Here is a 14,062-nt window from a genome sequence, read left to right on the forward strand (position 1 = left end):
TGTGCTACTTCATATTTTTTCATACATTGAGGACTGAAATGGGGGAGATGTTGGCCCACTCACGCTTTTAGTGCTATGAACACCAATCGCATCAGTCCAACTAATGAGACCTCCGTTCCGTTTGGCATCAATATTTGAATATTTTTGATTAAATATTAAGCTGGCAATCCTGGCAAAAAAATAAATAAAAATAAAATCTTGTAATTATGATTTTGTTGTACCTTAATCTGCAAACCTAATCTTTCTTCTTTCTTTTTTTTTCTCCCACTCCCCTCCTCTCAGACCGGCATGAACATGACATCTGGAGGAGTGGAAAGATGGTTTTAAGATTGATGTAAGTAGGTTTTACACATGCAGGCGCCGGTTACTCAAATCCGGGACGTCCCCCCCTTCTGTGACGTCATAACAAGAGAGCAGGTGGGGTGAGGAGTTGGGGGGGGGGGGGGGGGCGTTAGTTTAAAAACTGAGGACCCTCCACGCAACAAGAAGCACATATTTGTTAGTCCTACCCGACCCATGTGGCTGATTGGACCGCCTTCCCAGAGGAGGAAGAGGATGATGACCATGATGATGATGGACGAGCGTCTGCAGTCACCCTCCGCGCGCACCCTGCTTCACCACCCGGGCAACCCGGCCAGGGTGCACAGCATCGAGGCCATCCTGGGCTTCAAGGAGGACCTCTTGTTCCATAAGTCGGCCGCCTGCAGCCTCGCAGACAAAGTTGGGGGCAAGAACTCCGCGGAAGCCGGCCAGAAAAGTCACTTCGCAGACAGTTTGGACGGTTGGTTGGATTTCATTTCATTTGGTTAAAATGATCTTTTATTTTGTTGCTGATTCCTTTTTTTTTCACTTTACGTTACTTGTTTTTGTTTTATTTTATTTCGTTTTTTAATTGAATGCAGGTTAGTTTTCTTGTGTTTTCTTAAATACTGTTTCACTTTACTATTCAAACGCAGTTTTGTTTTATTTAAATACATTTCATTTTATTACCTTTTTCTTTTTTATTTTCCATTTTTATTACAATTTTCTTTGTTATTTCATTCAAGTTGTCTTCTTTGTTTTTTTAAAATGCGTTCTATTTAATTTCACAAAGAATATCTTGTTTTATTTTTGTTATTTAATATTAATGTATTTAATTTACTTACACTACATTACGTTTTTTTCATGTACATTTAATTTGTTTTATTTAAATGCAATTAGTTTCGTTTTAGTTTAATTCACTTCATGGTGTATTTTAGTTACCTTTTGTTTCATTCGTTTTACTTATTTTGTATTTAATTTTGCTTTATTTTAATACAAGTAATTTCATTTTATTTAAATGTATTACTATTATTTTTAACTGAGTTCATACAATTTAGTCGAATTTGTTTCAGTTAAATTGTGTTTGTTTCCTTTTATTTTCGCTATTTCTGTTTTATTCTATTTTAAAGTGTGTAATGTTTTGTTTTGTTTGATGTATTTCATTAGACATCCCTAGTAAACTATTTAAAAATAAATCTGAGCAGGATAATAATCAATCCTAATTGTTTTGGTTTGTTTTTTTTGCGCAGGCGCGTGCTGTCGCAGCGGTGCGTGCGCGTGCGCTGGTGTTGATGGCGGCGACGCGCCGCCGTGTGCCGACTCGCCGGAACGGGAGGTCTGCAAGCTGTCGGACGACGAGAACCCGAAGAAGAAGCACCGCCGCAACCGCACCACGTTCACCACCTTCCAGCTGCACGAACTGGAGAGAGCCTTCGAGAAGTCTCACTACCCGGACGTGTACAGCCGAGAGGAGCTGGCCCTCAAAGTCAACCTGCCAGAGGTCCGAGTACAGGTACGGAAGGAAAATCTGGATTTTCTTGTATTTATTTCTCATCATTAGTATTAGTTTTCATCAACGCGGCACCTATATGGTTTTAAAGTCCCAAAATGAAATGTTGAAATGATTTAGGCGCGCCATCATTTCTAATTCATTGATGTGTTTTCATGTTCACTCGAAGAAAAATGTGTTCCCCGTATAATATGAAGACTAAAAATCATTCTAAAGTAACAAAAAAGTGTTTAAAAAAATGTTTTATTAAATTTTTTGAACTGTTATTTCTATGTGGTACACATGCATTAAAAAAAAATCATTCTAAAGTAAAGTTAAAATCATTACAAACGTTTGTCACCACTGCATGGGAAAATAGAAGACCAGTTGTATCATTTAATGCTGGTTTATAAAACTGTACACAATGTAAAATAAACTATATTTTTCAAATGTAATTATTAAGGTAATATGTTCAGATTTGATTGGCACCGCTGTCAGTGAGGAATTCGTTTAAAATGTTACTGTGCTCCTCTATTTTTCAAATATTTTGCTAGCCTTATTTGCTAATGTTTTAAAAAGTCTTAGTTGTTTTTGCCTCTGATATTGTTGCCTCATTTATGTCAAGGTAAAATATTGGAAGCAGCTCTCAGTATGATGCTGTGAAGTTCTACCACTGCAAAGCACAAGCAAAATAACAAACGTCCATCGAGAAAACTAAGGATTGGGATCTTTGAAACATCTCATTATATCACAAGTTGTCCTATGGAAGGCCTCGGCGCCATATCCGGCAAACCACATCTTTTTATGCGGCCTACTGAAGTCAACTTTACTTCATGTCACTTGCTCAAATCTGTACCAAAACTGCCAAATGTCTTCACTTTTAATAATGTTGAGATGTTGCAAGCAGATATTACAAACAACCTTTTTGGGGAAAAACAAAAACTATTGCGCAAACGACTTTCCTTGGCTTCAGATTGAAAAAACAGTCCGTTTGTATATGAATATATGATGAGGCTACGCTTTCATACCGGCCTTCGGAGGGTAACAATAACTAGAATGTGACCCGCAACAAAAATGAGTTTGTCACCCCTGCAATAGAGTGTGGAGGTGTACCTAATGTTTTGGCAGGTCTTACCTTCCAGAGGAGAAATAAAAAAGCGATGAACTCCTTGTGGCTGCTCGCAGGTGTGGTTCCAAAACCGCAGGGCCAAGTGGCGTCGCCAGGAGAAGCTGGAAGTGAACTCCGTCAAGCTCCAGGAGACCGCCGCCGCCTCCTCCTTGCTCTCCTTCGGCCGCCCCCCCGGCTCGGGCTCCCTGGGCTCCCTGGGCTCGGGCCTGCAGCTGGACCCCTGGTTGGCCTCCCCCATCGGGGCCTCCGCCACCCTGCAGTCGCTCCCGGGCTTCATGGGCGGCGGCGGTAGCGCCTACGCTGTCTCGCCTCCCCCATCCGTGCAGCCCTCCTTCCTCAACGCCCCCGCCCTGGGGCACACCACCCACCTGACCCGGATGGGCTCCATGTGCCCCCCGCCGCTGTCGGCCTACCAGTGCTCGTCAGATCCGAGGAACAGCAGCATCGCCTCATTGAGGATGAAGGCCAAAGAACACATTCAGTCTATTGGCAAGACGTGGTGACGGATATGGCTCCTGAGTCTGCGGGAAAACCGATGGGATTGGCAGGCCGATGTTGCTATGGCAACACTCTGACTGACACAAACTGTGAAAAACGTTTCATTCAGTCTCATTCTTACCTGTTGCAACATGGATTAGCTATTTATTTCACACTTCTACATGAAAATCCCTTTCTGATGTTTCTGGACGTCAAAATCTGTCTGATGTGAATAGTTTCAAGACAATAAACTTGATATGTAAAAGCAAAACAACAATTGAGTTGTAGAATACCGTACTGGCGTATATTGAGGAACCGCAAGGTTGAAAATAATCCATTCCAGGATGCTGGTAAACGTTTGATTTGTTTGGATTCTGAAACAATTTCTCCCATAGGAAATATAGTGGGGCCTCGAGATACGAGTTGAATTTGTTCGATGACCACGCTCGTGACTCAAAACACTCAAATGATATTTCCCAATTGAAATAAATGGTATTTGCGATGAATCTGTTCCAGCCGCTCAAAAAAAAAAAAAAAGTTTGCATTGTGTTTTCCAATATGATAAATAGGACTGTACAATATTGTTTTTTTTGCACAGAAATGCACAGAAATGACATAAACTGTCCCATTTTTTGCTTCAATTCAGTGGACATTATGCCACTCCTTCTGGTGTGTGCACTTTGGCCACCTGGAGGCAGTAAAATATAAACATACGGATATACATGGTGACGTCTCAGCTCCTGAGTGAAGCTGCAGTAATATTAATAATTCTTCGCAGAGTCCAAATATATGCCTGTAATATCTCTCTACATGTGTTGTTCCGCCGTCAGAAGTGAACCTCTGTGAAACGTCAAAAGCAATAAAACGTTTGACCTTAACTTTGACTACAAGTGACAAGATTTATGGTGACATCGGAGTCTTACTACTTGGAATGTCACTTCATAACGTATATTGTTCTCTTTGAATCTTCTTCTCTTAGCAGGCCCCGTTGAGGCTGCCCCGTAGTGAACAAGAGAAAAGAAACAAAAGACAAACACCCACACAAAGCGAGGTTTCATGAGCTACGTAATGAGCTCAAACTCAATATATTGTCTGAGATATTTTTCACAAAGATTGAAGACTTAAAAGAGAATCCACCATACAAGGGGTTCTTTGTTCACGACAGAGTACCGTTCCTATGTTTTTGCATTTTCATTTCAGGTATCATTCAGATAGACGTGAGGCCATCCGCATTTGACAGCCTAGGTTGAGCGGTTTTCATAAGCATACCAAAGGCTTCTAGCGGAAGATTTCAGTATGAGTGAAGCTTTACATTTTGCCAAGCATCCGCTGAATCCAGCTTTTGTCGGTGCGGAGTTCCAGTGCAGCCCTTCAGATAAACCTTCCCTGGCTTTGCGCGAATGCCTGCTCTAAGAGTTCAGTGTTTTTTTTTTGTTTTCCGCTGTGTGGCTTGTCAAGAACAGATATCTTGTTTCTAGGAATTTGCCATGGATAGCAATGAATTGTACTACATTTTTAAAGCGCTGAACTGCTTTCACGTACAGAAAACCTCTCGCCAGGTGGCAAAACTGCATCGCTGCTCCAACGTCAATTGGCGAACCACGGGCAAGTGAAGGATACAAAAAAACTGCAAAGCCTATGCTGTCAAATGCTGATGGCCTTATGTGTGTCCGAATAATACTGTATCCGAAACTAAATAGAAATAACTGACTTTTGGGAAGTTCATTGCATTCGTAACCTGGAAACGAATGTGTGTTGGTACTGTCGTAAACTGAGTAGCCTGTGTATTTACATGTAAATTAGCGGAATGCCCCCCTGGAGCTTGCGTAATATGATAATGAAAACAAACAACAATTTGAGGAATAAAAAAGGTTGAAGATTTCAGGTGATTTTTTTATTTTTTTTTTACTTGATGACCTGCGAAAACATTTTGTTTCTTTTTGTTAACTTTGTCAACATTTTCTCCTCGCAATGTTCATGAATGCATTTTCCATTAAAACATAAAATAAACACTGAGGGGTCTTTCTTACACGTGAAGCAGTTTAACCTGGCTGACTTCCTCCCGGGCCCCTCAGAGAACCATTTGTTTCCTCCTCATTAACTCCGCTAAACGTTATCCCATTGGCCGGCGAGATTAGAGGCATAATCGCAGGGGTGAAAGTGGCTTGTTGCCCCTTTGTACACCAATCAGCCGTGAAACAAATGAGGGATGAGGACACAAGAGGAAACTTTTCATTTTGGTATTAAGAGGGAAGACGTGTGCAACCAACTTGTTGCAATTAGCACTCGCCATTGTCTGTAAATCCAGAGGGACCAAAACTCTCTCTGTCAATGTGTATCCTACTGTTTTATACACGCCGAGAGAAAGAGAGCGAGAGTAATTCTGTATGTTTTTCTTCAACGTTCCCTCGCTCATGCTAACTTGCTTTCCTATTCTATTCACTATTGTTGTAACCTTAACCTGGATGCTCTTAAAAAGGTGATTATATAACCCCCCCCCCTGTTGAGAAAAAAAAAAATAATCATTGACTGTGTAATCAATCACCTTTACTTTGCGTCATGTCATGGACCACAATATTAGGTAGCCCGCACTCTAATGAGATCCACTTGAAGAGCTGGGAGAAAATTCTGCCATCAAAAAAAGAGAATATTGCTCAGCTTTGATTGACATTTCAAATTTGATGACTTTGGTTCGTTCATTTAGCTCTACTGTGACAATAAATAGCGCAACAGTTAAAGAAAAGTGCTTGATTCTCAGCATCACGCAATCCTCTCTGGATGCGTCAATCAAACTTTTTAAAAAGGGTGTTTGAGCGCCCCCTGCTGCAAGAAGAACACATCAAATTACCCTACATGAGTGAACGATATTCTGTGTTCAGTACGGTACTACATAACATGGAAGAAAGTGATTAAAATGGATCCCCGATTATGATTCCCACTAATCGCCCTTTCACACAACGTACAGAAAGGTGTCACATTTGCATGTGAGGAAAAAGCAGATATTTATCAAAAGTAACATGAAAGCAGGGAAAGAGAAACATTTGAGTCACTGCCAGAACGGTTTATCACGACTGTCTACATAGTTCTACTAGTTTCATGGTATTTGAATACTTGAGAATTCAGGTGGAGTCCTCCCTCACGCACTTCTACGGCCAGAAGATGCAGGACTGCCATCGACAAGGTCATGCAATGGAGAAAACCCGTTGTATCCATGCTGTCCCGTTCCGAACATATCACTGTCATCAGCGCTTTTGGAATTGTAAAAGGCTGACCATTTTCTGATGGCTGATTGAGTGATCAGCTTTTGGCGCTCATATCGGATCAGAGCGTCCACAAAGGGGTCTCCGGGTCTTCCTCCACAAGATACTGGCTGCCTTTCATCTCCTTTCTTTCCCATCAAATGTCCTGAAATCGTTAGGTGCAGTCTTAACTGTCAGTCCGGTTGAAGGCTGTAATTAAATCAACGCTTGATAATTACGTGCCTGTGCTACTTTTTTGTTATTATATTCTTTTCTGATTTACTTCTTTCTTTTATATTCTTTTTCATTTGATTGTATGATCTTCTCATTCTCAAGTTTTGTCATTTGAATGCTCTTCTTATTCACTGCTTTTTTGATATCCGATGAATTTCTTTTCTCATCCATTACTTTTATTTTGATTTTATTGTGGTCTCGTCTCCTCTATATGCTGGTGGTCATCTTCTTTTGACATAATACACTTCATTTCTCCAACTAAAGCGCATACGTCATTTCGCACCTGTAACTATTTGAGATTCTTACAAGGTGCCCAAGATTGAACTGAATCCTTCACTGATGCACGATGGACATTACTGTACAGTATATCACTCTGCTTTCTATGATCATTCTCAAGTTAATTACATTAACAGTGAAAAATGGATGTTTCTCTTACCGACTGCCCAGTGCCGACCGGACGGATACATATTCCCAAGAGGTGCTGCGGGACTGTGACAGCAGTGAGGAATCAGAATGATCAAAGCCAGCCACAAAACTCCCACTCTTCTGTCCATGTTCAGCAACGGTCCGAGATCTGGGCCCGTTGCCATTGTGACCCAGGCGGTTAATCAGCGTGACCAGTGGAAAAATCTCCACCGCCGTCCGCGGCAGAAGCGGCAGCTGTTGACTTTCCTGATGCCTTGGACAGGAAGGACGGAAGTGGGATGCCCCTCCTGAAGCAGATGGAGTTCAGTGGGAGATTTTTGTTTTGCTTTTTTTTTTTTTTTTTAGATGAGAAGATGACAAATCACTTGGCACTTTTACTAATTAATTGTGTTTCTACTGGAAAATCTTGCCATTTTGTCCAAGAAAAGAACAAATAAACAAAGGTTCATGGAACTCTTGGTTGCCTCCAGGACCAGAACCCTAAGATGCTTTTAATTATTCATCCTCTTAGTCGTAGCCGACTGATCTCTTCGAGACCACTGAAATACAGTGGGTATTAAAAGTCTACACACCCCTCTTCAAATGCAAGGTATTTCTGATTTGTAAAAAGAGACCAGGATAAATCATTTCAAAACTTTGCCCACCATTCCTGTACAACTTAATAAAAACAAAAAGTCATATTTTAGAAAGGGGAAGTAAAAATTAATAACTGAGATAACGTGGTTGCGCAAGTGTGCACACCCTCTTATAACTGGGGATGGGGCTGTGTTCAGGCGTAAGCAATCACATTCAAACTAACGATAAAATGGGACTCAGCACACGCCTGCCACCATTTAAAGTGCGTCATTAACCCCAAATAAAGTTCAGGTGTTCTAGTAGGCCTTTTTAGGTTTTTTAGGATCACATCTTACAGCACAAGCCATGGTCTGCAGGGATCTCGTTGTTCAAAGCTATTTAATCAGGAGAAGGGTACAAAAGAATTTCCAAGGCATTCCATTTTCCACAGAACACAGTGACGACAGTCTTCAGCAAGTAGAGAAAATATGAAATTTCTTCATTATCTTTTAATATCATGAAACCCTGGCATTCGAAGAGGGGTGTGTACTTTTATTGTACACTTTTAATAGCCACTGTAACTTAGCGCTACATCTTTAAAACATCATGATCAAATAATACAGTTGATTCTGATTGATTTCCTCCCGTAATTCTGGTGCACAGAGGTTGAAAATACCCTGTAAAAGTAATGCTACACCTAATTTAACAGTAGGTGGCGATGAAATGCAGTCCCAAACAGTGGCGTGCAAAGGGAGGTGGCCCTGTGCATCCACCTTGGGGGGAGGGGGCATTCAAAGGGGTTTGGGTAGGCATCCAAACCTACTGACCCGAATTTCAGCACCCCCGCCCCCTATGGCATCTTTTTTTTGCACGTCACTTGGCCTGCACTGTGTAAGACGCAAAGGGACGCAAAGGGAACTAAAATAAAAGCCTTCACTTTGACTGTTTAAGGGTGTTTTCGCACACACAGCAATGCGGCCGAACTGTCAACCAGTGTGCTGCAATTCAAAATATGAATGAACGGCGTCGCTGTGTCACTGTTGTAACAGCCGATGAAAAATGCACGTGAGCTTTCATCAAAAAAAAAACATACGTTTCCAGATTTATATACACGCACACTGTGTTTTGCAATAACACTTACCATAGGTATACAGTATATTTCATGGATATTGTGCTTGAGTTGTGCTTTTTAAGTGATCTCTGCTATTTACAGGTGTGTTGTGCAATGTTGGATTGTTGAATTCTAAAAAATCGAACACCACACCACCCCAAAAAAAAGGTAACTCAAACCCCTATATACGGTAAATCCGCGATTAACGGGGGTAATTACGTATAAATGCCACAAGATGGCAGCAAATAACTTGAAATGAAGAAGATCTAACACCAGTTGTATTGTACTTTTATGCACAAATTAAAATGTTAAAAAAGGGAGAAAAATAACAAGCCCACAATCAAAATAATAAAGGAACATGAAACGCGCGCACCTGAATGCCCACTTACGTACATGGACATTCACATAAAGCACTAACAAGAAATAAGGACACCCGTAGTTCCCCTTTTTTGACTGCTGCAGCCAAAAGTAGCTGCTGTGTATTCAGTAATTACATTATTCAAGTCGGGCTGTCGCTATTGACTATTTTTAGAATCGATTATTCTATCGATTATTGCATCCAATAATCGGATACAACTTATTTTGCATTGAAGTATTACAGTGTTTTCCAATTGCTGTTTATAAAACAATTATTATTGTTTATTTGGTATCGTGTCATGATTAAACAAAACCAAAATTAACAACCATGAAGCAATATCGCACGCGAGGGAGTGACGTACTCACCAACCTTTTTGAAACTGAGCCGAGCTACTTCCTGGGCATTGATTCATGCGAAGGGCTACTAGTTTGATATACACTTTTGAGGTTCAACTACATCAGTTACAGGTTTTTCCACACTACACCTGCAAATAATGATAAATATTGTCATAGATTTAACATGGTATTTTTTTTTTCCATAAATTGATTATGATTCAGTTACTGGTTTGGTCCGTAACATGTCAGAAAATGGGGGAAAATGTTGCTTGTTTTCCAAAGTAAAATCAGATGATTGCAAATGTTTTCTTTTGATTAAACATAAACAAACACAGCGCGAATGGTTGTCCGTGTCTATATGTGCCCTGCGACTGACTGGCAACCAGTTCAGGGTGTAGGCCACCTTTCGCCAGAAGTCAGCTGGGACAGGCTCCAGCGCACCGTGACCCTAATCGGGATAAGCGCTGTTGAAAACGGATGGATGGATAAACAAACATAATTTCATGAAGAACCACAAAAATCAGAGATTATTTACTGTTGTGAGGCTAAAATAAGCAGATTTGTTAAACAATGAAGTTACACAATGGCTTTAAACAATTAATCGATTGTCAAAATAGTTGTTGATTATTTGATAATTGATTATTTCTCGATTAATTGTTAATTAATTGCTGTGCCCGGCAGTTCCTTTGTTGGAGCTTTGCGCCCCTCTCGCCCAGTAATCAGCACCACCTCAGCCGCGCACCTGTTGTCAATCAGCCTTCATCATTGTCTGCAATTAAGCCTGCCAGATCCAGGACTCCGCTGCCAGAGTATTAACGTTCACCCGTGATACACCGGCTCTCTACTCGCACGTAAACTACGCCATTCCTCGCAATTGTTCTGACCTCCATGTTCTTCCTCGTCGTCAGTGCTCCTTAGGTGCTCCCCGCCTTGCTGATCTCTCCAACCACGCCGTCAAGCCCTTCCACCTGCTCACGCCACCGCCTCCCGCACGTTCCCTGTCTTGACAGTCCGCCATTACGCCTCAGAGGTCCAACTGCAAAGCCAATCTCAATAAACCATTCTCCACCAAGTTTTTCAGCCTCCGCCTGCTTCTGGGTCCAGTCAAAATTGATACAATTGTATCGTGACGAAAACCTTCACATGAGGCTCATCAAAAGGATTATCTAACATAGTAGCCTGAATAACACACTAGCACATTATGACGTGACATCACAAATATGTGCCACTAGCATTTTACCCAAACCTTTTAAGGAATTAAACTCACCTTTTGGCACTTATATACAATAATAAAGGTTAGAGAATACAGGCAAATTGGAACGGCAAAGTTGACTACACTGTCAATTAGTCGCTGCGTCAGGGGAGAAGTAGAAACATACTTTCACTTTTGATGGTGTATTCAAGGAACAGCAACAAAACAGGCCGTCGGAATTATTTTTAATTTATTAAATCCAACAACAACACCAAGATTCCACCAGATGGCATATAATGCTTTAAATTAAGGGTGTCAAACTCATTTTTGTCACGGGCCACATCGCAGTTATGACTTCCCTCGGAGGGCCGCTACGACTGTGGACTCATATAAATGAAAGAGTACCTCATATACTGTAATTACAGTACACAAGACATTGATGAATAACCAGTTTTGAAATCAGAAGCCAATAAAAAAAAAAAAAATTTCAACGATTACATTTCTTTTCAAAGGGGGATTGGTAAAAAAAAAAAATGCTTGCGAATATCTCAAGGGTATTACACCAGAACACAATTAGCGATTTTGATTTGCCTTCGCGGGCCACATAAAATGATGTGGTGGGCCAGATCTGGCCCCCGGGCCACCAGTTTGATACATGTGCTTTAAATGCTTTAGCAAAGAGACGAGATCTTCACGAATAATGGAGGATAGGAGGATCAGCGAATATGTGAATTCCTGAATGCCGAGCCGTGACTATGCTGGGGTTCGCTGTACTTGTAATATATACTGTAACAGTAATCATAATGATTTCCTCTCAATTTACTCTCAAATCTCCTTACTGTACTCAGATGTTTCCGATGAAGACAAAGCTATTTATTGTGTTCTATGTATGGCCTTTCCGCCAAGCTTCTCCAACTCAGCGTCTCGCTTGCCATCTGCCAGTGGATTTACAGCTTTTCTGACAGGCAGGACACAGCAGGTGAGGCTGGGGGAGACCACCTCATCCACACGCAGCATCAGCACTGGGGCACCCCAAGGTTGTGTCCTCTCTCCGCTGCTCTTCTCTCTCTACACGAACGACTGCACCACAACGCACCCGGCTGTCAAACTCCTGTAGTTTGCAGATGACACCACTGTCATCGGCCTCATCAAGGACGGTGACGAGTCTGCATAGCGACAGGAAGCGGAGCGGCTGGAGCTGTGGTGCGGCCGACACAACCTGGAGCTGAACACGCTCAAGACTGTAGAGATGATCGTGGACTTCAGAAGGCATCCTTCGCCACAGCTGCCCCTCACGCTGTCCAGCTGCCTTGTGTCAACCGTTGAGACCTTCAAGTTCATGCCAATTACAAATTACTCGTGCACTCACTGCAGTAGTCTCGCCACGCTGCATTATTTGGATATCTGTTGTTGATCTGCAACATTTGCACAATCAACATTGTCCCAGATTATTGTGCTACTAGTCACTTTAAACTGCATACACTCCTTGAATTCTAGGCGCCCTTCGCACAATGGTCATTGCACCAGACTATTGTTACATTAGTCATTCAAACTGCTCTAAGTGCGAGAGGACTTGCATCTTTTTTTCGCAATGTCTTTACGTCTCAAAAGTCTTGTCTGCCAATTGACTGATCTGTTGTCGTACTAGAGCGGCTCCAAATACTGGAGACAAATTCCTTGTGTGTTTTTGGACATACTTGGCAAATAAAGATGATTCTGATTCTGATAGGTTAATTGTATCTTCTGCCATCTAGCATTTAATTGTCTGGCTGTCCCTCTACGTCGCTGGCATAGATGAACAGAGATCATTTGTAGTTGGGGCTTGACATTAATTTTCTTGGTCAACAGCCACTGTGGCTACTCGTTTCCCAGAGTTACCAGCCACTCAGCATTTTAACCAGCCACAATCATATATTGTACCGTATGTAACCGAAATACATTTCTTCAACGGAGATGGTGGTGAGTTCTTGATTGAACCTGTTCCCAATTGAAATACATTCATCAACGGAGAAAATGGGGGAGAGGAGGGGACCTGACATGACGACATGAATTTTTCACAATCTAAATGCAACCTGCCACAGTGACTAGTGGGAACTACTCGCCACTGCTGAAATTCCCCCACATTTGGCAGCTTGGCGAGTGTTCATGTCAAGCCCTGTTTGTAGTGAATACATTTTTTTCTTTTTTTGAACCAGTTCAGTGAAATTCAATAATCTCCCAAACACTAATGTGCCGTTTTGAAATCAGGAATCAACAAATGCCAGTTTTTCACCAAGTGCTGTATCATTTGCTTGTCACTTGCTCGTATGTACAGAAAACATATTTCCTGTTTACATTCTTGAGACCAATAAGAGAAGAGAGCAACATCACACGCTATGTGGAGCCTATCCCTGCTGACTTGGAGCACGAGGCCAATCCTAAGCACATGTAGACACAATTTCGATTTTTCAATTAACCTACTGTGCATGTTTTTGGAATTAGGGAGGAAAACGGAATACCCGGAGAAATCCACACAGGCACGCGAGAACATGCAAAGTCCACACAGGAAGGCCGGAGTCCAGATATGAGCCCAAGACCTCAGAACTGTGAAACGGACATGCTAACAAGTCGTTCACTGTGCCGCCACAGATACACCTGCTTTTCTGTATAAAACTTGATGACTAATTTAAAAAAAATGTGTTCTAACTGATTGGCACTCATGCCTGGGCATCAGAGGGGCCCCTGCTGGCCGGCCTAGCAGCGATGTTTGGGCGGACGCCATTTCCTCCTGCCTGCGGGATCACCTCTGGTGCCTGCCTCTTCCCTGCTGCACAGTGAGACCAAAACACACCAGCTAACCCAACTGCCAAGAAAGAAAATAAAAAGGAAAAAAAAAGACTGTGACAGTCACACTATATTTTCATTTGATAGCTTTCTGGAAGTCTCTTTTACAATATTATTAGTACATGTGGTGTAATTGCATCCAACTGCAACATAATATTTGACCTTCTCCAGGCGCTTGACTTACTCCATAACAGCCTCTGAAGCGCATAAGAGGAAAACTGCTTGACTGTAGAGGGAGTGCGCACATTTCAGGGTTACCCAGAGCGCGTATCTACCAGGAAGGTGCATCAATGGGAGAAGGTGCGCAGCCAGAAAAGCGTGCCACCCTGCGCCTTTTCTCTCTTATATGCATGGGAGAATATGGCTCATACTATACAAGGCAAATGAGGGCGAT

The 14,062-nt window shown here is 42.0% G+C and overlaps 1 protein-coding gene across 1 annotated transcript; it reads left to right on the forward strand.

Moving 5' to 3' along the window:
- Window positions 1-473: 473 nt before the first annotated feature.
- On the forward strand, window positions 474-5,101 carry rx3 (retinal homeobox gene 3). The gene is made up of 3 exons (XM_061747728.1): window positions 474-781; window positions 1,551-1,813; window positions 2,975-5,101. The coding sequence occupies exons 1-3, from the start codon at window positions 517-519 to the stop codon at window positions 3,419-3,421; spliced, it is 975 nt and encodes a 324-aa protein (XP_061603712.1). The 5' UTR covers window positions 474-516; the 3' UTR covers window positions 3,422-5,101.
- Window positions 5,102-14,062: the final 8,961 nt, after the last annotated feature.

The sequence above is a fragment of the Phyllopteryx taeniolatus genome, chromosome 15, assembly GCF_024500385.1.
Source record: "Phyllopteryx taeniolatus isolate TA_2022b chromosome 15, UOR_Ptae_1.2, whole genome shotgun sequence".
Classification (NCBI taxonomy): Eukaryota; Metazoa; Chordata; class Actinopteri; order Syngnathiformes; family Syngnathidae; genus Phyllopteryx; species Phyllopteryx taeniolatus.